Here is a 26374-nt window from a genome sequence, read left to right as displayed (position 1 = left end):
ATTTCTAAAGCAGAGTTAGTAACTATGAATTTTGCCTGTCCAGTATACTTTGTCATCCCCCTTTTTCTGTTTCCTTTAGGGAACTCCTCTCCTATAATATGTGGTCTTGGTGGGGCTGTCAGTCATAATACCCTTCTCTTCCCAACTCCTCACGGTTGGGTGTGTGCCCCAGATGGGGCAGTACTATAGTACTATAGTACTATAGTCTCCAGACACTGACTGGTTCAAGGGTGGGCATGAACTAAAACCCTGAACTTTCCTGTTGGCTCTAGTAGAGAAGGCTGTCTCCCTTTAGAAACTGCAGAGTGTAAGCGTGGATCTGCTGGCTACATCTTTCCTGTAGGCAGAGAAATCCTGTCTGGTGCAGGAAAGGAGGAGAGAGGAAAGCAAAACTAAGAGAAGACAGAGAGGGAAAGACAAGAGTCTCACTTGAGACTCTTGATCCAGCCTTACCTGCAGCAGTCACCTTTGTACTTCCTATTTACATGAACCTGTACATTCCTTTTTTGCTTCAGTCAGTTTGTGTAGAGTTTTTGTTACTTGCACCTGAATCCTCACCAATACAATTTCTTTATCTGTAAAAATGAATATAATTCTTTGCAGGACCCTTGTGACATACTTTATTATTCTTGTTGTTACTGTCATTATTAAATGAGATCACAAGTGTGAAAGAGATTTCAAAATTAGTAAAATATCATATACAGCCCTTGTGCATTGCTGGTGGGAATGTAAAATAGCACAACCACTGTGGAAACAGTTTGGCAGTTCCTCAAATGATTAAAAATGGAGTTACCATATGACGCAGAAATTCTACTCCTAGGTATATATCCCAAAAAATTGAAAACATATGATCACAGAGAACTACACTCGATATCTTACAATAATCTATAAGGGGAAATAATCTGAAAAAGAATAGATTATATCTATATCGATACAGATGTAGCTGAATCACTTTGCTTTAAACCTGAAACTAACACAACATTGTAAACCAACTATACTTCAATTTTTAAAAAAGAAAATATATGTCACACAAAAATTTGTACACAAATGTTCATAGCAGTATCATTCATAATAGTCAAAAAGTGAAAACAACCAAATATCCCTCACCTGATAAATGGATAAACAGAATGTGATATAGCCATATAATGGAATGTTATTTGGCAATAAAAAGGAGCAAAATGCCGATAATGCTAGAGTATGGCTGAACCTTGGGAACATTATGCTAAGTCACGGAAGTCAGACACTGTAGGCCACATACTGTATGATCCATTTACACAGTGTCCAGAATAGACAAAGCCACAAGACAGAAAGCAGAGACAAGTGGTTGACAGGGCCTGGGCTGCAGAAATTGAGAGTGGCTATTAATGATTAGCGTCTTTTCAGGGTGATGAGAATGTTCTGAAATTAGTAGTAAGAGCTGCACAACCTTTGGAATATGTTGGGTTGGCCAGAAAGTTTGTTCAGATTTTTCCATAATATGAAATCCAAACTCAATGCTAAAAAATGCTGAACTGAATAGCAAGTATGATAGTTGTGAATTACATCTCAGTAAAAAAATAAATAAACATGCGAAGGACATATAAAGGATGATTGGTATTACTTTATTTAACTCAAATCCCAGCTTCCATAAAGCCCTTCATCCAATTCTTTGGTCTTCTCCAGACTGAATGTGGATCTTACATTTACATAATTTAAGATGATTTACATAATGTTCAATGACCATTAAAAAATAAATGATTTAAACAAATGATTAAATAAATAATGATTATGTCAGTAAATACAAGGTTATGTCTTTTTTGATTTATTATTACAGAAAAGTATTCATAGAAAATTAATTTTTTTAACATTTTTGTTTTCTATTGAAGTATAGTTGATAAACAATGTTATATTAATTTCAGGTATACAGCAAAGTGACTCATTTACACATGCATTTATTCTTTTTCAAGTTCTTTTCCCATTTAGGTTATTACAAAATATTGAGCAGAGTTTCCTGTGCTACACAGTAGTTCCTTGTTGGTTATCTATTTTAAATAAAGCAGTGTGTACATGTCAAGCCCAAACTCCCAATCTAGCCGTCCTCCCATTCTTCTGCCCACCAGCCCATGCTCAGTAACCATAAATTCATTCTCTAAATATGTGAATCTGTTTCTGTTTTGTAAATAAGTTCATTTGTATCATTTTTTAAAAAGAGTCCTCATATAAGTGGTATCATATATTTGTCTACCAGGTTATGTCTTGTCTTCTCAGCTTCTCTTGTTTGACTTGCAGGGCCCGAGGGCAGAGTAGACACTTAAGTCAGTGTTGAAAGAATAAATGAGGACACATTTCCCCCCCTACCACGTCATCATCCTAGATTAACACAAAGGCACCCATCATGTATTCAGAACCTGCATGCCCCTGATGAAGACAGTGTGAGTTAATGAATGGCAGAATCATTATCTGAAGACCAGAAGCTTCACACCCACTGCAGAGAGTCCCTTCAGCAAATCTGGGAGCAAAGTCCTCAGCCCATTCCACAGCAGAGTGACCATGGTGTTTATCAGGACTCCCTGATCTTAGGAAAAGTTCTTTGCAAATGTTCCAGGCAATTCCCATGCTCTTGGAATTTGAGAACACTAAGGAAAGTGTGAATCTGTGGGAGATGGGGAAGTGGTTTACAGCCTTCGGGAGAGCTGTTATCAGGATACTCTAGGTTCAAAGCATCTGGACTTAAACCAGCCCTAAACAATAAATGGGATTCATTGGTCAAACAACTGGAAAGTGCTCAGGGTTGTGGACTGAGAGGGTGACTTGATTCAGGGGACCAACAAGACCCTCCGGGACTTTGGTTTCTCCATCTTGTCATCCAGCCTCATTCCAAGGCCAGATTTCTTCCCAGACCCACCTGGATCCCCATCAATTTCCAGACCCTCCAGCTGGGAGGCAGGAGAGAAAATACTTACTTACCTAGTTCATTCTAAGGGCTCTTTTAGAAGAGCAAGAATGCTTATTTCCCAGAAAAGCTTCTTCCTTTTATCATGCTGCCCTTTCTTAAACTATGGCTGGGGATGGCAATACACTGATTCATTTCAGCCTAAACCACATGCCTCCCCCAACACATGTGCAAACACACACACACACACCAGAGAAAGAGAGAGAATGAGCTTCCTCCAAAGACTGGCTGAATGGCAGAGGTGAGGATGCCAGAATAAAAACCAGGGTAGCTAGCAAGAGGATTGGGACATTACGGTGGCGGGCATAATGCCCACTACTATTCTTGTGTGAATCTGGGCTTTCTCAAAACCCACTTCATTCTCTGGAACCTAGCCTAAATGTCACCTCCTCTGAGAAACCTTCTGATCCCTCTCAGTCAGAATCCCCACTCTATGCACCCACATACCATCTGCCCTCATCCCCCCATCTATTCATCGGATATTCATCCACCCATTTACTATGTTCCTGGGGTGCTGAGGGCTAAGTGCTCAGTGTGACCCAGAGATTTCTACTTTAATAATGTTTTCAGTCTGGGCAGGGAGAGAAGAGTTAATCAAACAATTGCACTAATTAGTGTCAAGCTTTTCTACCAAGTTCAATGAAAAAGATATGAGTGGGGAAGAATGAGCATGTATCTGGGGACCTGAACTGCTGAGGATGGCGGGGGGAGGGGGTCGAGGGAAGGTTTTTCTGAGAAAGTCAGGTGGGACCTCTACTCTAGTTTTCAAAACACTGGCCATCCTACCCTCTGCCTCAGATGTCTCCCTTTCTAGAAAGGCCAGCCTCCACACCCACGGGTTGTGGTCCAGGGTCTGATTTAAAGCTTGTGCAAAAAATGTGCATTGAATTTAACTGTCAGTGAGTGGTTAGAAGCGCTGGGAAGGAAGGTAGCTGGGTTGCAAAGAAGAGCTTCGCTGTGACGGTAACAGTGGGCACAGGGTCCTCCTGGATGCTTTGGAATGTCTCAGGCGTGCGAGGAGGACGCCGTGGAGGTAGAGGGGGGATCTGCATTTATTCCAGGGTCAGGAGGAAAACCGTGGCTTTGCATTCCAAGCCCCAGGGTACAGGAGAGCAGGGGAGTGTCTCAGAATGGACGTTGTAGGGACATCCACTCCTCTGGGCCAAGAGAGGCCCGAGTCATGGCCCTAGGTCACCTGAGGTACCCCTCTGAGCTTTCTGAAGCCCCTTCCTCTGGGACGTGGGACTGTAAGTCACTTCTGAACAGACTCTGAATTCGGCGGTGGTGGTGTGGAGGGAGGCGCGGCGCCGACGAGGTGGTTCCCAGGAGCGGTGGTTCTCTGGAATTGTCTCCTACGGCAGGAGTGGGGTGGGGGCAGAAGGAGAAATCTGGAGACGCGTCGAGGCCGCAGCCGGCCGCCTGCCCAGGTGGCAGAGGGGCCGAGACTGGACCGCAGCCAGAGCCCCGCGGTGTCCCGGCGCCCCTCCCCGCCGCTCCAGCCCTCCCACTTCCTCTGAAGGAGCCGCGGCTGTCAGGGAACCGGGCGCCGCGCGCAGTGCAGGCTCGGGGCGCCGCGCAGAGGAGGCTGCCGCTCTGGCTCGCCGCCCCCCGCCGCCGCTCCGCACCGGGCCCCGCCGCCGCGCCGCGGGCCATGGACCTGCCCAGGGGCCTCCTGGTGGCTTGGGCCCTCAGCCTGTGGCCAGGTACGTCCCCCTGTTAACCCCCACCCTGGCCTCCGGGAGCCCCTCCCTGACCCACCGAGGCCTGGGGTCCGGCGTCCAGGAGCCCGTCGCGGTGCGCTCCGAGGGTCCGACCTCCGCGGCTTTTGGGGACGTGGGTCCCCCGGGAAGTGGCTGCCGTCAAGCGGCTCGCCAAGTTCTACACAGGAGGGAGGCGCGCCGAGGCGGCCTGGACCGGGGACTTTGGTGTGTTTGGGAAGAGTTGAAGAGGCTCGAGTTGTAAAGCGCCGAGGGCCGGTGGCCCCTCCGGGCCCTCTGCTTTTCTCCAAGGGCCCCACCGAGCTTCCCGCACCGCCACGGCGGGCACTCGGGGTCCCGCCAGCGCCGAGGCTCGCGGAGGCAGCATCCCTAAGAGCCGGGAGCTGGGTGCGGCGGTCCAGGGGAAGGAGGGTGCTGGGGGAGACCTGGAGCTGAAAGCCGCCCTGAGTCCCTCGGGCCTGGACGGAGCGAAGCCTTGGGGCGGTCGGCGCCCAGGCTGTGGCGAGCCGTCGGTGGCCGAGCCAAAGGCGGTGGGGCGCCGCTCGGCAGTCCAGGGTCCCCCGAAAACGTTACCTGACCCTCGAAGTAGGGACGGACCATCTCCCGTCAACCCGCCCTCAGAATTGTGCGCTCATTCAATAAAGCTGGGGACCGCGGTCGTCGTGCGCCGCAGCCTAATGCGCTCCAGGTGTCCGGGCGCGGTAGGGACCCCGGGCCGGCGGGGCGAGCGGCCCGGAGCGAAAAGCCATTCTGGGCTCTCCGCACCGGGACACCCGGCCGGGGAGTCCCCACACCTGACATCCTGGTGAGACCCGCCACTCCGGAGCGGCAGACAGAGGCGCTGTTCTACAAATCCAGAAAGCTTGCAGGACCCCTCCTTGGCGTGGCCCAGTGCTCTGGCAGGGACCGGCGCCTCCGGGACTGGCCGCTGGGCCTAGCCTCCTCTTCTGCGTGGGCTCCAGATCCGGGATGGGCCAGTAGTGAGAGTCAGATGCGATGGCAGGGGGAGAGGCGCCCTCAAAGAGCACAGGTGGAGAGCCCCCAGCCCAAGGAACTTCACCCTAGTCCCGGGATACCACTGGAAACACTGTACACCCTTGTGGCCGTCTATAGTGGAGCTTCTGCAGTTGAAAGGGCCTCTGCTGGTGGGGTGCAGTTCAGATCCTAGAGTCACAGCTGAAAACAAACATAGATGCTTTAAGCTGGGGAGGAGGGAGAGTTGGAAACAGCAGGGGAAGAGCTGGAACCAGGCAAGCATATATCTAGAAACCAGCTGATGGAAGCAGAGGTGAAGCCCTCTCTAGGTCATTTAGGCAAGAGGGGAACTCTCGGAACTGTCTTCAAGTCACCAGCAGATCCAGCCACTGGAAAAGGGAATGCACTCCTGTGTGATCCCAGATACGTGGGCCCGTCAGAACTTGAGTTGAAGTAGATGCTTTATGGGGCTGCTCAGGTCCTGCAGTTGTGAAGAATCCACCTGCAATGCAGGACATGGAGGAGACATGGTTTCAATCCCTGGGTTGGGAAGATCCCCTGGAGTATGAAATGGTAACCCACACCTGTATTTTTGCCTGGAGAATCCCATGGACAGAGGAGCATAGTGGGCTACAGTCCATGGGGTTCCAAAGAGTTGGACATGACTGAGCAATTGAGCCCACACACAGCTGCTTTATAGGCTAGAGACTTCAGGATACTAGAGGCAAAGCCTTTGAAATCAGTCTTGGCTTCCCATCTGGCTCTGCCTCCTACCTTAGGCAGGTTATACAGTCTCTCCAACAGGTTTCCTCCTCTGTGAATGGAGATAGAAATTCTGAGTGGTTGGCATGATTAAGTGAGGCTGCACCGTAAGAAAAGTTGTTAATACAGCACTTGGTCAACAGTAGGGTTGAATCAATAGTTGATATTGATAATGGTAAAGCAAGGATGAAGGGGATGGTGGGTAAGGGAGTAGGGTGAAGGACACGGACAGGATTTGTGACTCAGAACTCCCTTTATATGGAGAAAACCACTCCAGAGTTATGTCTGGTCAGTCTGAGTTCTTGAAATATGGGATTCATTAAACATATCAATCAATGTTGGAATGACATCTGCTTGCAAGCAGCTGGGGGTGGGGTCCAAGCATATATGCAGTCTGGGCCCTGCCTGTAGCTGAGAACAAGGTGAGACCAGGGAAAGCGAAACAGATGCACTGGAGAGTGAGTGGCACAGAGATGCTAAGGGCTGCAGTTCAAACAGGGGAAGTTCAATTCTGCTTGAATAAGCAAGGGAGGCTTCCTGGAGGAGGAGATAGCATTTGGACTGGGCCTTGAAGGAATTTGTAGAGTGTGGATAGACATTCAAGTGGGACTGTTTGTACATTAGAGTGTCATTTCCTGGAACTACAGTAGTTAAAGAAACCAAAGGTGAGCATTTGAAAACCACCAAGATGACTCTGGTCCATAGGGGCTCTGAAGATTAGAAGGGTCACACAGATCATTGGGCCCATCTTCCCAGCTCCAGAACAGGATTGATGTTGATCTCCCATCTGTGCATCACATGGATTCAATGTGAGGGTTACTAGGAAGCTTACCTGCTGGTGATGGCACAGTGTGGCTGGGCAGGAACCTTGTCAAAGGCCAAGTTGCGGTGGGTGGTAGGGGGATGGAAGTCCTCATGAAGTCATTATGAGTTCAGAGCCTTGATCCTTCCAGAGCTTCTGCTGCAGGCTGGGCAGGGTGATGAAGTGGGCAAAACTGTCAAGAAAGCCAGAAAAAAAGTAGACAAGCCCAAAGACATCTACAGCTGACATTCTGAGAGAGCAGACCCACTGAGCAGAACTTCCCTATCATGACCCATCTGGCGATTATGAAAGAGAATATACAAATGAGTCATTTTGCTATACAAGAAATTAGACATAACCTTGTAAATCAACCATACTTTGACAAAATTTTTAAAAATAAAATAAAAATTAATTCCTCCCAGTTTGGAAGCAGAAAAAAAATTTTAAAACCTTAGCCATTACTGAGCACTTGTTACATGACAGATGATACACAGGGAGACCAGACACAGTGTGGGGCTGAAGGTCCTGGCTTTTCACTGCCCGGAATGGGTCTGACCTCTGATAACTGGGATTCTGCTTCCTTGGCAAGTTACTAACCATCCCTGTGCCTCAGTTTTCTCATCTGCAAAATGGGGATGATAATATTAATAATAGAACTTAAAGAGTATCCAAAGATGTATAATGTATATTAAGTACTTGAAAAGTTCCAGGCACACATTGAGTATCTAGGAGTTTGTCTTTCTTCTCCAGCATCATCATCATCATTGCTCAAGGTACCAGTCATTGAATAAGGGATTTGAGGATGCAGAGTTGTAACTTTCAAACTCAAATTCGTAAGAGAAGTCTAGAGGAAGTGCTGGGATACTGGCAGCTCAGTGGAAACATGCATACCAGGGCCCTAAATAAACCTGAACTTCTCTTTCCCCAAAGGCCTGGCCCAAAGTCTTGATCATAATGGAAACGTGGGGGAGAAGGTTTGCCATTGAGGCTGTTTTGAGGTCCATGTGATCCTGGCAGGAGGGTTTTGTGTTATTGAAGAGAACCATCCCACGCAGATGGCCCTTGTGGGTGGGAAGCCTGTCTCTTCAGCATCCTCACTGTTCCTAGCCCACCCACACAGGGCCATGGGCCCCCGAGGAACTCAGACAGCAACTCACCTTCGTTTTGCCCTCTGTGACCCTCTTCCTCTCCCTCCTGTAGTGATCGCTTCCTCCAGCAACAGGGAACTTCCCTTCCATTCTCTCTATTCACTGCTTAGGACAGAACTATGCACTGGGCTGGACTGGCTCTTGATATATAGAAGGGACTTTTGAAAATTCCAAAAGCCCTCTTTGCTCTTCTTATTGCCTGACTTTGGAGATCACTGTCTCACTCTAGCTTTCAGACCCTCCATACAGTGTTCTATCCCAGCTACAAAGAGAAAGGATCCATGATAGTCCTCCCCAGGCAGTGATAGCCTTTGGCTGACTCAGGGAGGGTCAGCTATGAAGCAAGCTTGAAACGTGCACCAACCCATCTCAAAAACGGTCTCTCTGCTGCCCTTATAGCTTAATGACGCTGCCCGACCACCACCAAACTGTGGGCTGCCATCAGGAATTCACAGCCATTTGGAACTACTTTCCCTGAAATAATTGTGAGCTCCAAAGTCACCCACATGCCCTCAGTGTGAAGTGCTTGCTCTGGGGAGCTGTGGTCTAGGCGGGACTGTCCCCGCCCTGCCAGGTGAAAGTCCAAAATGTTACCTGCGAGGGGAGAAGGGGAGGAGACTGCAGTTGGTCACCTTGTAAACCAAAAATAAATAAGCTCCCCGCAAAATTTCATGAAGTGTCTTCATGGTGTATACTTACAGTCTTCACAAGATGAATAAAATCCCACCTGGAGGAAAAAGCCAGTGTGGTCAAACATGCCCCCCTCCCACCCCACCCCCCACCTCTGCCCCTCATTTCCTTTGTCACCTGCACACTTACTGAGCAGGAGTGATGATTAGCATATGTGTGACCTGGGAACCCAACTGAGTTCAAATCCTTTCTGCTTGGGTGACCCTGGATAAGCCCCTCTGAGACTCAATCCTCATGTGTAAAATGGGTAGAATAACAACTTCACAGGCTGATCTATGGTTGATTCGTATCAAGTGTTTGGTACAGCGTCTGGCACCCAGTACTGCCTCAGCAAACAGTAGCGGTTCGTGGATCACCCTTCCCGTCACTCACCTGATCGGTACCAGGCACTGTGTCAAACACTTTCTCACATCTCAGCTAGACCTTGTTGTGGCCACAATCATCAGTTTACACATGAGACATTAAATAGCTCATCCGGGGTCTTGCTGATGGAGTAAGAGGTGGCGTTTGGTGTTTGCCTTTAATCCATGCATAATGTCTCTTCCCTGGTGGCTCAGATGGTAAAGAATCCACCTCCAGTGCAGGATGCCTGGGTTCAGTCCCTGGGTTGGGAAGATCCCCTGGAGAAGGAAATGGCAACCTACTCCAGTATTCTTGCCTGAAAAATTCCATGGGCTGAGGAACCTGGCGAGCTACAGTCCATGGGGTTGCAAAGAGTCGGAGACGACTGAGCTACTAACACTAACTGATGTCTCTTCAGGAAGTGGGCCTGGAGGGCACAGAAAGATGAATAAGATGCTCCTCCTGGAAGATGCTGTCCTCGGGGAAAGTGAGGTCTGTATACAGTGGCCACCCTCCCGGGGGCGCTGGCCCAGGGAGGCCGCTCCCTCCTTCAGACTCAGCTGGACAGTGGTTTTGCAGTCAGAATGTTGGCTTGGTGAGAAGTGGTCCTCATGCCATATCTTGTAATATGAGAGCCTCTCTCCCTCACTTGCCTTCCTACTCAGGGCCAAGGAGGGCTCTCCCATCTGCCCCCAAGACCCAATACTCTGGGCCACTCTGACTCCCTCTCCAGCCCATCCTCGGTGTCCAGGCTGGGCATTTCTCTCCTCCCTTTCCTGCCTCTGCTTCCCCTAATCAAAACCTGCTCTGAGCTCCCGGCCCAATGAGTTAATTCATGCTGAGCAGCACTAATGAATGGTGACAGCTTCATGGATCCTACCCAGAGGGATTTGCATTTTAACTGGTTTGTGCTTGAACCAAAGAACAAGGGGCTAATGATGGAATTTCAGGTACCAGGATTTGAAATAGGTGAGACCAAATGGTTGAGGCTAGAGACCTTCCTGGCATGGTCCAACCCCTTAGCTCACTTCTGAATCACTGGTCAGATGCCTCCTACCTAGACCCTTGTGTATGAGGGGAGCCCTCATCCTGTAACACAGGAGAAGCCAGTTTGTGGTTTGGTAATGCTGCTCTAAAGCAGGCAGAGGTTTTTCCACGTGGCATGTGGGGCGAGTTAGGCAAGTTGCTATAGCAATGTGCTCTAGGATTCCAAACAGGATGACATAGAGAGAAGGGGCTCCTGCCTCCGCAGCTGGGGTTGACAACTTTCTTCCCCAAGCCGCATCACCCAGCTGGGTCAGGCTACCAGGAATCCTGACCCTGCAGATTTCCAGAACTCGATTCTTTGCAGACTGGGCCTCAGGAAGGCATGGAAAAATCATGAAATGAGCAAGTGGATGTAACTCCCAACAGTCTGCAAAGAGCACTCCCGTACATTTTTTCTATCAGTCAGAACAGACTAGCTGAGGTCAGAGGTATGTCCATTAGATAGAGAGGGGAGAGAGAGGCTTTTCAAAGTTAAGTGATTTTCTGTGACTTCCCTGGTGGTCTAGTGGCTAAGATTCCATGCTCCCGATGCAGGGGGCCTGGGTTCGATCCCTGGTCAGGAAACTAGATCCCACATGTCTCAGCTAAGAGTTCACACACCACACCTGAGTTCACACACTGCAACTAAAGATCCCGCATGCCACAGCTAAGACCCAGTGCTGATAAATAAATAAATATTTTCTTTAAATTAAGTGATTTCCCCAAGATCACATAGAAACTCCAAGGCAGATCTTCTGGTCAAAGGTGAGATTAGGAACCTAATTTGCTACATTCATCAGAGGAACTTAAGGAGAAAGCATTGCTTCAGCCAAAGGAATGAAGTTCTAATAGTAGATTTTCTACATCTGTGGCAGGCAGGTAGGACAAGATCCTTGGAATCATTCTCTGTAGACTGCTGAGGGTGTCTCCAGCCTCCATCATTCGCCCTGCCTTGCCCATCCCCAAGCCCTCAGACTGCTGCTTTCTCCTGCTGCCAGGAAGAAGACCACAAAGCTATGTCTATCTCCTCTCCATCCACTAGAACTGCTCTTTTCCTGGATCCCTTAGCCCCTTATATTCAGCGGTTGCTGGCAATCATTAAGTCCCATAAATAGTATGTAGACAGAGCTCTTCTCTGAGTTTATTCCCACCACTTACCACATACACAGGACCAGCTACATAATCTGTGGGGCCTAGTGCAAAATGAAAATACAGGGCTCCTTGTTTAAAGACTATTAAGAATTTCAAGATGGCCACAGCAGAGCATCAGACCAAGGGGACCCCTTCCGAGTGTGGGGCCTGAGCCACTTCTCACAGAGTTCTCTCCTCTCAGGCTTATCATTTGGCAAGGAAGGCACGGCATCCCTCTTGACACATGAAGAAACTGAGTGGGTTGTCCATCTGGCCAGTATGTACTGAGCACCCACGAAACCCCAGGCATCTCCAGGTTCTGGAAATTCCAAATCAGATAAGGCCCAGCCTCTGCCTCAGGGAGCACAGTGAGGGCAGAGAGGTACAGATCACACACAGGCTGCTGGTGCAAAGTGCTCGTGTCTATAGATGCAGAGGATCCCTGGAGCAGCTCTATAGGCACATAGCGAGGACTGTGGGAAGATTTTTAAGCCATGGGATTCAGAAGATGCTTCTATTTCCAGTTAGAACCCAAGACCACTTTGAGAGCCTTTCTGGGGGACCTTCAAGCATCTGATGCTGAGCTCTGGAGTAGCCCCGTTGATGAACACGAGAAACCAAAACTCAAAATACTGGCCTTTCCACATGCATGCATGCTAAGTCGCTTCAGTCATGTCTGACCCTATGGACTATAGCCCGCCAGGCTCCTCTGTCCATGGAATTCTCCAGGCAAGAATATTGGAGTGGGTTGCCATGCCCTCCTCCAGGGGATCTTCCCAGCCCAGGACTCAAACCCAAGTCTCTTATGTCTCCTGCATTGGCAGGTGGATCCTTTACCACCAGTGCCACCTAGCCTTCCCACCAGCCGAAGGTATTGGTACTGCTGTGGTCCTGCTGGGCTAACACTTGTAAATAAGGAGTTACTTCTCGGGTTTTTTTACCTGCCCACTTCAGCCCCGACTCTTGGTCTGCAGACAATCAGCAGATCCAGTGGTCCTCATTCCTGGGTGAAGAAGGGGATGATGGTGTAAAACAAAACCTTTGCCTGGGCCCCACCAGAACACACCATCACTATCTATGATAGAGCCCAGCGTTGGCATTTTTTAAAGCTCCGCAGGAGTTCTAACGGGCAGCTGAGCCTGAGAACCACCAGTGTCATCTAAACCCAATCCCCAGTCAAGCAGAAGAGGAAACACTGTCCAGGGAAGCTCAATGACTTGCTCAGGGTCACATGACAGTCAGTGGTGCAGCCAAGATGTAACCAGGTCTTCTGTCTCCCAGTTCTCCAGCCCACCTCCCCCACCTGCAGTTTCACAGGATTCATGGCCAAGCTGGGCTGGAGACACAACGTGGAAACACAGTGTGGGAGGCTGAGGCACGAGGTGGAATTTGGGATGGGGGTTGGTAGTTGGAGGGTTATTCGTTAGTGACCCTGTCTGTGTGCCGCACAGGGTCATAAGCTATTGATCACTGTGTGGTCCCACGTGGGCCAAACAAAAGCCCCAGAGGGGCCATAGGGTCACCTATTTGGCCAAGGATCCTGGTCAGAAGTGCTCACGTGCAGATGGACTGGCATGGCGGGAGGTGTCCAGCAGAGAGTTAGACAAAGCCCATTAGAGTCACCCTGACCCTGTGATTCTGGGTCCCACTGAAGCTATTCTGAGCATTCAGGTATAGGAAGCTCCTGACTCAGGGTTGGAACAGGCGAAGAGAAGCCCAAGTGGGGTGGGGAAGGAATGCTCTATCAGGAAAAAGTGGGGAGGCTTGCCCAGAGGGCAGAGGAGGAAACCCCTGGGACCAGCCTGAGGCCCCAGCACAAACTCAGGTGTCATCTTCCCTCCTGCCCCCGTCCACCCAGACCTTCCTCAATAGCAGATGAAGTGAAGCTAAAACACAAACTGAGTGTGTAGTCACTTCCTCTGCTTAAGGCCCTCAATTGCTCCCTGTTGCTTTTGAGTCTGCCCTCTTTGATAGAACTCACCAGACCCTGAGTTGCCTGTACTCGGGACTCCCCGCTCACGGCACCCTGCGGCACCTCCACTAAACTGAGCTTCTTAGTTTCTCAAACATACCAGCTATCTCTGTCCTTCACTCATATCGTTCCCTGTATCTGGTCTGATCCCCCCTTTCTCTTATCTCCCACTTAGTCTTCAAGTCTTCCTCCTGAAAACCGCACCTGTCTCAGACAGACCTTGGATCAGTCACTGGTGTGAATCTTGAGATGCTTGTTTTCCCATGGTGTTAAACCCCCAGACACCACCCAGTATTATAATAGCCTGAACAGTGTCCCCCACTGGACTAGAGCAGGGACTGTATCTCTTATCAGTCTCTCTATCTTCCGCTCTCCCATAACGCCAGACATAGTGTGGGCATGCTCAGTAGCTTCAGTCAAGTCTGACTCTTTGCCACCCCCTGGACTGAAGCCCACCAGTTCCTCTGTTCATGGAATTTCCCAGGCAAGAATACTGGAGTGGGTTGCCACTTCCTTCTCTGGAATCTTCCTGACCCAGGTATCGAACCTGAGTCTTCTGCATCTCCTTCTTTGGCGAGCGAGTTTTTTTTACCACTGAGCCACCTGAGAAGACCGCCAGACACTGTACTGCTCACATAATGTGTGTTGAATGAAAGAGCTGTCTATCCAAGTCAACAGAAAGATGTTTAAGGGCAAGATCGATGTCTTAACGTTTCTTTGCAGATGTACCCACAAGCGCTCCTAACACAGTGGCTTGTATTAGGTGCTCTGCCATGCTCTTTGGAGGATAAAAGTCCTGTCCTTCAAGCAGTTTATGGCCTAATAGGAGAGAGATCTTTGGATAAATAACTAAGACAAAGGAGGAAGTAATAAAAGCTGTAAGAGAGCTACAAAGACTCTGGGATTTGAGAGTTGAAAAAGAGATGATTTGTAAATGTAGGAAGAGTAGAGAGTGTATCTGAAAAATGGCCTGATGTTGGTCATCAGGATGCTGGAGTGTGTGCTGTAGGGAACTGCAAGAATGGAATGTGGGCTGAGGCCACCGAGAGAGGACCGAATGCCAACTAAGGTATTTGGATGTAGCAGATTGGAGCCATTGGAGGTTTTGGGGGGAGGTTAAAGGCATGTTCTGGGCTTCCCTCGTGGCTCAGATGGTAAAGAATCTGCCTGCAATGCAGGAGACTCAGGTTCGATTTCTGGATTGGGAAGATCCCCAGGGGAAGAAGGGAATGTCTACCCACTTTCAGTATTTTTGCCTAGAGAATTCCATGAACAGAGGAGCCTGGCGGGCTACAGCCCATGGGGTCGTAGAGAATCAGACATGGCTGAGTGACTAACACACACACACAGGCATGTTCTAATCTGTTTTGAGAGGCTCCCTTGTGGGGCGGATATGGGGGGGCGGGATTTGAATGAGACAGGACAACAGCTAGGAGCAAGAAGGTTGCTAAGATGGCTACAACCCAGGCAGGAGGATGCCAGAGCCTGGTGTAAACGTGGTGAGAGGAGAGAGGAGAAAGGAACCTGCGAGGGGCAGACTGAACATCCTTGGTCCCCAGGGAAGGAAGAGGAGAGAATATGGGGCCGGGGCGTTTAAGGAAGAGGAAGTTGCGTGGATTCTGGATGTGGTGAACCTATGGGGCTTTGGGGCAGGTGGAAATGTTGGCTGGGTGCTTGGAAGGGAGTCTGACTCGGCATGTTTTGACTGGAAGCCTGTCCCATATGTGTGCCTTGCTGTCGCTCGGGCCTGAGCGAGAGAGACAGAGAACACTCCTGGCGTGGGGCCTCCTGTGCCTCCATCCCCTTTCCAGACCCAGAAGCAGTGATTCATGCCCCAAACTTAAAGAGAGCCCAGACTCTGATTTTAAAAGCCTTTCAGGGCAGAAGAAACCAACCAGAAGGCCAGACCAGACCACAAGCCAAACATCAGCTGTGGAATGTGCTTGCTGTTGATGGTGAGGCCAGCCAGGGGCAGACATGCTGGCAGACTCAGCAAGAGGGCCCCCTCTGGTCTTCCCGAATGGGTCAGAATGGCCACCGAGATGGTCCCTGCTCTTTCGTCTCTTTTCCCTGAGGATCTGCCGGCCTTGGAGCGCATCTTCAAACTCGCCCCGCCCCCACCCCCAGCCTGTAAACTGGGCTGATCCCATCATCCTTGGTGTGAACGCTCTGGTCTGCCATCTGTCCTTCCACCTCTACTCAGCCCAGAGGACTAGGACCAGGGGACAGACAGGGGTCTGGGGGCTGCTGAGGGGGCACCCAGAAAGCCTCTGGTGGCTTGTGGCCACAGCCAACCCACTGGTCTCCCTGCCTCCGCCCTGTCCCTTCAGCTCTTGCTTCCAGTGGCCAGAGGGCTGCTGCTGGATATAGATCAGATCCTGTCTCTTTGCCCCAAACCCCCTGGGGCTCTCCTTCTCTGGGTGAGAGACCTGTGGGGTCCAGCTCCCCTGCCTTTCCGACCTCATCCTCTACTCCTCCCCCACTTGCTCCTTCTGCTCCACTCACGCGGTTTCTGGAATGTTCTTGAAACATACCTGGCGCCTCGGGCTTCACCTGGGATGCTCACTACCTGGGATGGTGCTTACTACCTGGGATGGTGCTCACTACCTGGGATGGTGCTCACTACCTGGGATGGTGCTTCACCTGGGATGCTCACCACCAAAGAGCCACTGTCACTTCCTTCAGGTCTTTTCTCTAACACCTCCTCTTGCAGAGGCCTTTCCTGCTCCGCTAACTAAAATGTCAGCCTCTCCTGTGTGCACTCTCTTCCATAAGCCCCCGCTTTAGTCCCACTGGGGCATTCCTCACTCTCAAGCATTAATACCAATTTTTAAAAAATTCACCTGGTGTATTGTCTGTCTCCTCCAACAGCGTGTAATCATGAGAGCAAGGATTCTTGTCATTGTTGTTGGAGTGTAATTGCTTTGTGTGTGTGCTGTCTTTGGTCGTGTCTGACTCTTTTTGACTCTGTGGACTGTAGCCCGCCAGGCTTCTCTGTCCATGGCATTTCCCAGACAAGAACACTGGAGTGAGTTGCCATTTCCTCCTCCAGGGGATCTTCCCGACCCAGGGATGGAACCCTTGACTCTTGCATCTTCTGCATTGGCAGGCAGGTTCTTTACCACTGAGCTACTGAGGAAACCCATAATCGCTTTACACCCTTGCGTTAGTTTATGCTGCACAACGAAGTGAATCCGCCATAAGGATGCATATATCCCCTCCCTCTCGAACCTCCCTCCCACCAAACCAAATCCCACCCCTGTAGGTCATCAGAGAGCTCCAGGCTGAGCTCCCTGATCTCTAGAGCAGCTTCCCACTAGCCACCTCTTTTACACGTCGCGGTGTGTGTGTGTTCCCACTAGCCACCTCTTTTACATGTCACAGTGTGTGTGCGTTCCCACTAGCCACCTCTTTTACACATCACAGTGTATATGTGTTCCCACTGGCCACCTCATTTACACATCACAGTGTATATGTGTTCCCACTAGCCACCTCTTTTACATGTTGTGGTGTGTGTGTGTTCCCACTAGCCGCCTCTTTTACACGTTGCGGTGTATATGTGTTCCCACTGGCCACCTCATTTACATATCACAGTGTATATGTGTTCCCACTGGCCACCTCTTTTACACGTCACAGTGTATATGTGTTCCCACTAGCTACCTCTTTTACACGTCACGGTGTATGTGCGTTCCCACTAGCCACCTCTTTTACACATCACAGTGTATATGTGTCAGGGCTGCTCTCCCAGGTTGTCCCACCCTCCTTTCCCGCTTCTGTGTCAGGACAGCAAGAGAAATGCAGATGTACACAGCGTGGATTCTTGAATGTGGTTTTACATGTGTACCCCAAGGTTCAGAGAAGTGCCTGGCCAAAGTAGTCAAGTTATAAGTGGTTGTGAAATGAATGAATTAATCAATGAAAACCTCCCCCCAGCCTGCAGCAGCCTGAAATCCCAATAGTCACTCCTCCTTGAGATAAGTATCACCCAAGCTCCAGTAACCTTTCTTAGGACAGCAGTCCCCTAGGCATTCGCTCCTGACACTTCCAAGGCCATTTGTTATTAAAGACTTTCTTTCTAGACAAGAGGAGGGTGGTCGTGGTTATAAGTGGGCAGGTCTTGCAGGAGGGATTCTTGATGGGAGAAGGGCCTTGAGAGGGGCAAATCATTCACAGCGTGCAGCCCAAGCCAGCTGGCCCCATGCTATTCAGTGCTATTCTGACTGTGACTCAGAGAGGACACAGGAAGACATGGGATAGGACATGTTTTACGCAATGAAAACCTAGGTATGTAACGGCACTTCCCAGAGAACATGGGGGTGGAACAGAAGTTTAAAATGCCTCTTTTCCCACAAAAGCGTAGTGATTCAGACATCATCGGTGGACCACAGAATGTGGACATGTCCTCTGGTACCCCAGAAGGAGCTGGGAGCAGCACCCAGAGAAGATGGCAAGATCTGAACAGTAGACCCTAGTAGTAGACCAAGCTATGATCCAATTCCTGGGAACCACCAGATCAGAATCTGCTTTGGTGACTGGGGAGATGATGTGAAACCCATTGAAAAGGTGGGGAGACTGAGCCTGAGCCCAAGGTTCGTATTAGGGGCATGTGCCATTGACTTGGGGTTTGAATAATGGCCCTGGTACTTAATAAGTGTGTGACTTTGGGTAGGTCACATCCTCTCTTTAGAATGTATGTGAAAGTGTTAGTCGCTCGGTCGTGTCTGACTCTTTGCGACCCCGTGGACTGTAACCTGCCAGGCTCCTCTGTCCGTGGAATTCTCCAGGCAAGAATACTGGATCGGGTTGCCATTTCCTTCTCCAGGGGATCTCCCAAGCCAGGGCTTGAACCTGGGTCTCCCACACGGCAGACAGACTCTTTTACCATCTGAACCTCCAGGGAAGCCCCTCGGAATGCATAATGGAAATGATAATGCCTACCTTGTAGAATTAGTATAAACCATTGGAAATAATACTGATTACCAAATGACAAGTGTGGCAAGGATGAGGTGCTCTCCTAAATGTGTACTGCTTGCTAACAGTCACTGAGAGCTTCCATGAATCAGGCTTTGTCTGAGCACTCATCTCGATAATCCTGTATGAGGGGTGCTGTTATCTCCCCCACTTCAGAGATGAGGGAACTGAGGCAAGTCATTAAGTAATTTACACAAAATCACCAGGATCATAAAGTCACAGCCTGGGATTTGAATCCAGGGAGGTTTGAGGCCAGAAACTGCAATTCCTAGAGGTCATGTGACTTGCCTGAGGTCTTGCAGCTGCCGATAAAGATGAGTTCCAAACTCCAAATCCAGGTTTGATCATCTCCAAAGGCCACCTCTTTCCTGCTTTTCCTGTACGCTCACATAACTCTGGCTCTGTTTGTGTAACATCTGGAATATTTTCACTTAACAATATTCATTCAATTCATTCAATTTAAATCAACTAACTCAGTCTTTTCACATACCCTCATCCTAAGCAATATTGCTAGATTTCACTAAGTTTTGATTTGCTTGTAGTTTTTTAGTATCCATTAAACATGAGTTGTCAAGTTTTCCCAGATGGCTCAGTGGGTAAAGGATCTGCCTGCAATGCAGGAGACACAGGAGACAGACAGGGGTTTGATCCCTGGGTTGGGAAAATCCCCTGGAGAAGGAAATGGCAACCCACTCTAGTATTTCTCGCCTGAAAAATCCATGGATAGAGGAACCTAGTGGGCTACAGCCCATGGGGTCAGAAAGAGTCAGACCTGATTAAGTGATTAAGCACATCAGTGCGTTGTTTTAATGTTCACCTTTGTCCCACCTAAATTCTTTGCCCCCACTGTGCCATGGGGGACACGGGGCCCCCCTTTGCAGCCCTCAGGAAGGACAGCTGTCCCCTCATCCTTACTCATCCAGAACTGAAGTGCAGTGAGGCTCTGATTTGACTGGGGGATTTTTTTGACAAGAGAAATCTAAACTCTACTTATGTGTGGCGTGATTTCTAAGCTACCCTGGCTCTGTTTGTTTGGAGGTTTGTTTGTTTTACTGTTTATTTCTTTTTAAAAATATCTATTTATTTGTTTGGCTGGGTCTTGGCTGCAGCATGCAGGATCTAGTTCCCTGACCAGGGATTGAAGCCGGGCTCCCAGCATTGGGAGTGCAAAGTTTTAACCACCAGACCACCAGGCAAGTCTTTCCTTGGAGGTTTGGTCAAGGACCCCGCCAGGGCTAACACCTCCTTGGCACATGCCAGGAAGAGTCCCGAGAAGTTAGCAGGCTTGGCGGTGTTCTCTCATGCTCAGCCCTCCGCAGGGTGAGGCCCAGGAGTGCACTTTCCCACCACCTAGTAGCCAGGTCCCTCACTCTTTCTGCAGTGCTGTTGGGTTGGCAGTGGCTCCCCTGGACTGGTGCCCACTGCTGATGGAGACTGGCTGGGGGAGAGGGGTCTGCCCAGGGTGCCCCTCTCTCAAGGGCAGAGGGAGCTTTTATGTGGAACCAGAGGCCACGAGCCCCAGATCAAAGCTTTGCTGAGCATGGGGCTGGCCTGGAGTTGGGAAAGAGGTGGGGGCGCGGTAGGGGTGGTGTAGAAACCATTGGGAAGAGTGGTCCGAATAAGTCTTTTGTCTCCATGAAAGAAGAGGAAACCCCAATCCTCTCTATAACAAATGTCCTTAGAGAATGTAAGTTAAAGTGGAAAGGATGTTGCTGCCTTCTCTAGGCCCTAACAGCTCCAGAAAGGCCTCCTCTTCCAAGAAGCCCTCCCAGACTTCTGCTAAAGTGATTATCATATTTCTGTGAACTTCTGTATCATCTCAGCTGCATCTCCTCACCTGTCATCTTATCAGCTGTACTCCCATTCTCCACGAGGCTGCATGTCCCTTGGGCAGTGGGCACTGTTTACCTCCTTCCCTCTTACTTTCTCCTCTGTGTAGCGTCGCACCAGCTGCCCTTCCTCTAACTATTAGGATCCTGACACTTCCCCATGCAGATCCCACCAGGCAACACTTCTCTTCTCTAAACCTTGACTCCTCACAGCCTGCTGGACAGCAAAACAACTGGAAACGAAGTCGCACAGAGGAGTTCACAGCTGATAGAATGTTAGATCCGCCCTGCCTCATGTTGATTTTATAGGAAAGGCTATTTGAAAGCAGCCAGGACTTACCCCAAATGGACTAATCTGGGCAACCCTGAGTGTTACAGAAGTGGAAACCAAAGCCTGGGACTGGATTGTATCTCTCACTAACTGGACCTTTCAAGCCCAGGGTCATGAAAAAGCCCTGGACTGTGGATAAAGACTTCTGGGTCAAGTTCAGGCTCCAATTCTAAACTTAAATTAGCCATGTGCCCTCTTAAGACTTCCATTCAATCACTTCTAAAATAAATGTTTGGCCTTCCTGTTTATGAAAGCTCTTTGGGGGCTGTGCTTCTAGGCTTCTGCGAACATTTCCTGAGCCAGTGTTTCCCCTCTGGTTGTAAAGCTACGTGTTACATGAGAAAGTTGACAACAGAAATTCTTTTTAATTTAATTTTATTTTAAACTTATTTTTATTGAAGTATAGTTAATTTACAATGTTGTGTTAATTTCTGCTCTATAGCGGAGTGATTCAGTTATACATATACATTCAGTTATACATACATATACATTCTCTTTCATATTCTTTCCCATTATGGCTTGTAACAGGATATTGAATATAGTTCCCCATGCCATACAGTAGGACTTTGCTTATCCATGCTGTATAATATATTAGTCTGCATCAGTTCAGTTCAGTTCAGTCGCTTAGTCATGTCCAACTCTTTGCGACCCCAGGAACCGCAGCCCGCCAGTCCTCGCTGTCCATCACCAACTCCCAGAGTTTACCCAAACTCATGTCCATTGAGTCAGTGATGCCATCCAAACATCTTATCTTCTGCCATCCCCTTCTCCTGACCTCAATCTTTCCCAGCATCAGGGTCTTTTCAAATGACTCAGCTCTTCGCATCAGGTGGCCCAAGTATTAGAGTTTCAGCTTCAACATCAGTCCTTCCAATGAACACCCAGGACTGATCCCCTTTAGGATGGACTGGTTGGGTCTCCTTGCAGTCCATGGGACTCTCAAGAGACTTCTTCAACACCACAGTTCAAAAGCATCAATTCTTTGGCACTCAGCTTTCTTCACAGTCCAACTCTCACATCCATACCTGACCACTGGAAAAATCATAGCCTTGACAAGGTGGACCTTTGTTGGCAAAGTAATATCTCTGCTTTTTAATATGCTGTCTAGGTTGGTCATAACTTTTCTTCCAAGGAGTAAGCGTCTTTTAATTTCATGGCTTCAATCACCATCTGCAGTGATTTTGGAGCCCCTAAAAATAAAGTCAGCCACTGTTTCCAGTGTTTCCCCATCTATTTGCCATGAAGTGATGAGACCAGATGCCATGATCTTAGTTTTCTGAATATTGAGCTTTAAGCCAACTTTTTCACTCTCCTCTTTCACTTTCATCAAGAGGCTCTTTAGTTCTTCACTTTCTGCCATAAGGGTGGTATCATCTGCATATCTGAGGTTATTGATATTTCTCCCAGCAGTCTTGATTCCAGCTTGTGCTCTTCCAGCCCAGCATTTCTCATGATGTACTCTGCATATAAGTTAAATAAGCAGGGTGACAATATGCAGCCTTGACATACTCCTTTTCCTATTTGGAACCAGTCTGTTGTTCCGTGTTCAGTTCTAACTGTTGCTTCCTGACCTGCATACAGGTTTCTCAAGAGGTGGGTCAGGTGGTCTGGTATCCCCATCTCTTTCAGAATTTTCCACAGTTTATTGTGATACACACAGTCAAAGGCTTTGGCATAGTCAATAAAGCAGAAATAGATGTTTTTCTGAACTCTCTTGCTTTTTCGATGATCCACTGGATATTGGCAATTTGATCTCTGGTTCCTCTGCCTTTTCTAAACCCAGCTGAACTTCTGGAAGTTCATGGTTCACGTATTGCTGAAGCCTGGCTTGGAGAATTTTGAGCATTACTTTACTAGCGTGTGAGATGAGTGCAGTTGTGCGATACCATGAGCATTCTTTGGCATTGCCTTTCTTTGGGATTGGAATCTGCTAATCCCAAGTTCCCAGTCCGTCACCCCCTACCTCTTCTTCCCCGACAACCACAGGTCTGTTCTGTCTGTGAGTCTGTTTCTTTTTCATAGATGAGTTCATTTGTGTCATATTTTAGATTCCACATCTAAAGGTATGCAGAGGTATCCTATGATCTTTGTCTTTCTGTGTTTTACTGACTTAGAATGATCATCTCTAGGTCCATCCATGTTGTTGCAAATGGCACCATTTCATTCTTTTTCATGGCTGAGCAGTTCTTTATCCACTCTTCTGCTGATGAACATTTAGGTTGCTTCCATGTCTTGGTTATTGTGAATGGTGCCACTATGAACATAGGGCTGCATGTATCTTCTTGAATTAGAGTTTTGTCTAGATATATACCCAGGAGTGGGATTGCTGGGTCATGTGGAAACTCTGTTTCTAGTTTTTTGAGAAAACTCCATACTGTTTTCCATAGTGCCTGCACCAGTTTACATTGGAATTATATTTTAAAACAACTTCATCTAGAACATAGATGGACCCACTGCATGACTGGCCCTTCCTCATCCACATGTTAATGAGGAATCCCGTGCTTCAGAGGAGTCCTGGGCTTCAGAGTTCTGGGTTTCCAGGAGGGAACTTGGAACCTCAACATCCCAGATAAGTGGCTATCCTTGGCTTGTATTCTTTCAGTGACAGGGGACTCACGATCTCACAAGACAGGCCTTTGTTTTCTAGCAAAGGGAGATGGAGTCCTGAGCCCTTAATTCTTCTAAGGTTGTAAAAGTGGCATTAGACATTGGGATAGTTTTGGAATCATAAGTAACTGACATATACCAAAAACCAAAGGGCTTCTGCATAATGCCCAGAACCAAAGCAATTCCATTCCTCAGCGTCCTCTATCCCCACCAAGCCTAGCCAATAGCATCCAGCTTAGCTTGGGTTCTGGTGCATTTATATTGAGCTCTATGCAGACAGAGAACTTTTCGAATGGGTGGGGTGTATCCTTTGTAGGGCGGACCCTGCAGGCTTGAAAGGGACGGGCCCCCACAATTCCTTTTTTTAGTTCACATTCAAAGACCAGGGGCAGACAGGCCCACAGTTCTCTGAGTTCTCATTGCCCTACTTCCTCTCTTCCAAGGGAAAGCCTTGCCACAAATTGCATATCCTGAGCCTTGTCTTGTTCCTACTTTGTCCAAACACCCCCTGGACTGGCACTGACCTCAGATGCCCAAAGCTCTTGATCCGCACACTCCATGACAAGCAGGAGACAATCTTAGGAGCTGGAAAACCAATACCAAACTGTCTGAGCTCTTTGAGCTGGTTAGTATGTTAGAAAAGGGAGGAACTCACTGTCCAATTCGTCTCCCCTTGAAATGACCAGTGGCCAGGATCAAAAGTGGGCGGAGCCGCCACGTACAGCTCCGCAGGCTGGGTACTGCATAACTCAGGCTGCTGTTAGGTTGGCCAAAAAGTTCGTTCAGATTTGTCTTTAGCCTACAGCAAGTCCCAAAAGCCAAAAAGCCAACCCAATGCAACGTAAACGGCCCCCTCTGCAGTTGTGAAGTGTAGTGCAGTGACCCAGGGAGTGACAGATAAAGAAATTGGTAACAGTACATGAACGGGCTTCATTAAATCCGACACAGGGACTTAGAGATACAGCATCTAGTCTAGTGTGTACTTGTTACAGATTAAGAAATTGAGGGCCAGGGAGGGGAAGAAATTGGTCCAGAGTCATAAAAACAAGTTAGAAGCTGTGCTGGGATTAAAACTAGGGCTTCTGAAGCCAAGTTCAATGCTCTGACTTCCCTACCTTCCTGAGGCTCTGACTATCAAGTTCATCTTCTACTTCTTGTTGGCAGGTTAGTGTGTGGGGTTAGTGAGGTTCTCAGAGGCCTGAATATTTCTAGGCGCTCTCTCTCTTTTTGGTCTCATATTGTCTGATAAGTCCACAGGTGCAAACTGAGCTTCTGTTGTGTGCTAGATGTTGTTCTAGATCCTGAGGATTAAGTGGGGAGAGAGGCAGATACAGTCCCTTCAGTGGAGTTCTGGGAAGTGTGTAATAACTGACTCTGGCTCTTGGGATGGCATGGAGAGTCCTTCTTTGTAGCATTTGACAGTGACTGTGGTGTAATCACATCTATAAATCAACTTTAAGCTACCAACAGCCATCACTGAGCGGAAAGATTGTACACAATTGTCTCTTGTGAGAAGAGTCCAGCACACCACCCGCCCCTTCCCTTGTGGAACTTAAACTCCAGTGGGAGAACAAACAAATAGTTCTCGTAGCCAGCTATAATTATCTTTACTATAAAAGAAGTAAAGAAGATGCTTTGAGGGAGAGTAACGGATTCTCCATAGCATGGTCAGGAAGATTTGTCCCAGGCTGTGACATTAAAACTGGAGGTTGAGGGACTTCTGGTTAAGACTACACACTTCCAGTACAGAGGTCAGAGGTTCAAACTCCGGTCGGAGAACCAAGATCCCGTAGACTGCGTGGTGCAACCAAAAACAAAACGAAAGGAAACTGCAGATTGAGAAGGAGCTGCCTGAGCGAAGATGTGGGGAAGACCTTGAGATGGAAAGAGCTTGGTTTGAGGAGCAGGGAGGAAGGCAGTGTGTCTAGAAGCCGCAAGTGATGAAGTTCGTGGCACAGGAGCAGACAGATCCTACAGGGCCTGGTGGGTCCTGGGAAAGGGTCTGGAATCCACCCTACATGTAGTGGGAGGACCCTGGAGGGTTTGAAGCAGCAAAGTATTAGGATCTGGTTGGCGTTTTTAAAAGATCACCCTGGAATTGAGTCACCAGTTAGAAGACTGGTGTTTAAGTCCAGGCAGAAAAGGATGAGAATAACTCAGAACAGGTGATGTCAGAGGAAATTGAGAAGAGTGGACTTGAGAGGGCTGGAGGGGGTATAACCTGCAGGGTTTGCTGATGGGAAGGGGAGGAAAATCCCGAGGAAGGACCTCCAAGCTTCTGACTAGAGCAGCGGGGTGGGTGGTAACGCCAAGTGCATTGATGGGGAGACTCAGTTTGGAAGAGAAAACCTCAGGTACCTCTTCGGTTGTGTGAAGTGAGGGATGCTCAGTGTTCTAGGGGCAGCTGGATATTGGTCGTGGGACTCAGAAGGCAGGGCTGGGCTGGGCTGGGGTGTGGTCTGGGGTTCTCAGGAGCCCAGGCCACTTTGGGGTGACTGGAGGAAGGCAGCAGCCCGAGGCGCACCACACTCAGCCAGATACTAAGGTGGATATTTGGGGTCACATCTCCTGATTCCAGTTTTCCACACAGCTTGGAATATATGTGTGTGTTTTAGTTAATCACTACCTCATTGTACTTTTTTTTTTTTGCATACTTCTGACTTTTTATTCAGCTTGCCATATACACGCAAGATCTGTATCTATGCAATACTTTGTTTTTCTTTTGTTTTTTTTAATTTTTTGTTTTTTAATTTTTATAATGTTGCGTTGGTCTCTGCTGTACAACAACACAAATCAGCCATAATTATACATCTATCCCCTCCAACGGGAACCTTCCTCCCCTCCCCGCATCCCACCCCTCTAGGCCATCACAACAGGAATTCATCATGTCACTGCTGTGTTTTAAAATCCTTCAGAGCAGCTCTTGAAAGCTTAAAGAAAGAGCTCCATTTTGATCAGTGTCTCTACCTAGAGAGAAAGATAAATGATGTAAGGCAGAAAAATCCACTGGCTTTCATAAAACTGTGAGTCTTATTCCTGACAGAGGTGATCCGTGTGTTCTCTGAAGGAATACAATGACTGTCCAAAGCTGGGAGTGAAAGCAATGTTAATTACGGCAAATTTCAGCGTGGTGTTTCT

At 48.5% G+C, this 26374-nt stretch overlaps 1 protein-coding gene across 1 annotated transcript in view; it reads left to right on the top strand.

Moving 5' to 3' along the window:
* The first annotated feature begins 4228 nt into the window (after window positions 1-4228).
* Window positions 4229-26374, top strand: part of ITGA11 (integrin subunit alpha 11) — a 132583-nt gene continuing 110437 nt past the window's right edge. Inside the window, exon 1 of the mRNA XM_020880529.2 lies at window positions 4229-4635. Coding sequence (XP_020736188.2) covers window positions 4584-4635 — 52 coding nt within the window. The 5' untranslated portion in view covers window positions 4229-4583. The remainder of the gene's footprint in view (window positions 4636-26374) is intronic.

Source organism: Odocoileus virginianus, chromosome 6, assembly GCF_023699985.2.
Source record: "Odocoileus virginianus isolate 20LAN1187 ecotype Illinois chromosome 6, Ovbor_1.2, whole genome shotgun sequence".
NCBI classification, from domain to species: Eukaryota; Metazoa; Chordata; class Mammalia; order Artiodactyla; family Cervidae; genus Odocoileus; species Odocoileus virginianus.
The sequence above is the reverse complement of the archived record's forward strand: the minus strand, read 5'-3'. Positions and strand labels throughout refer to the sequence as shown.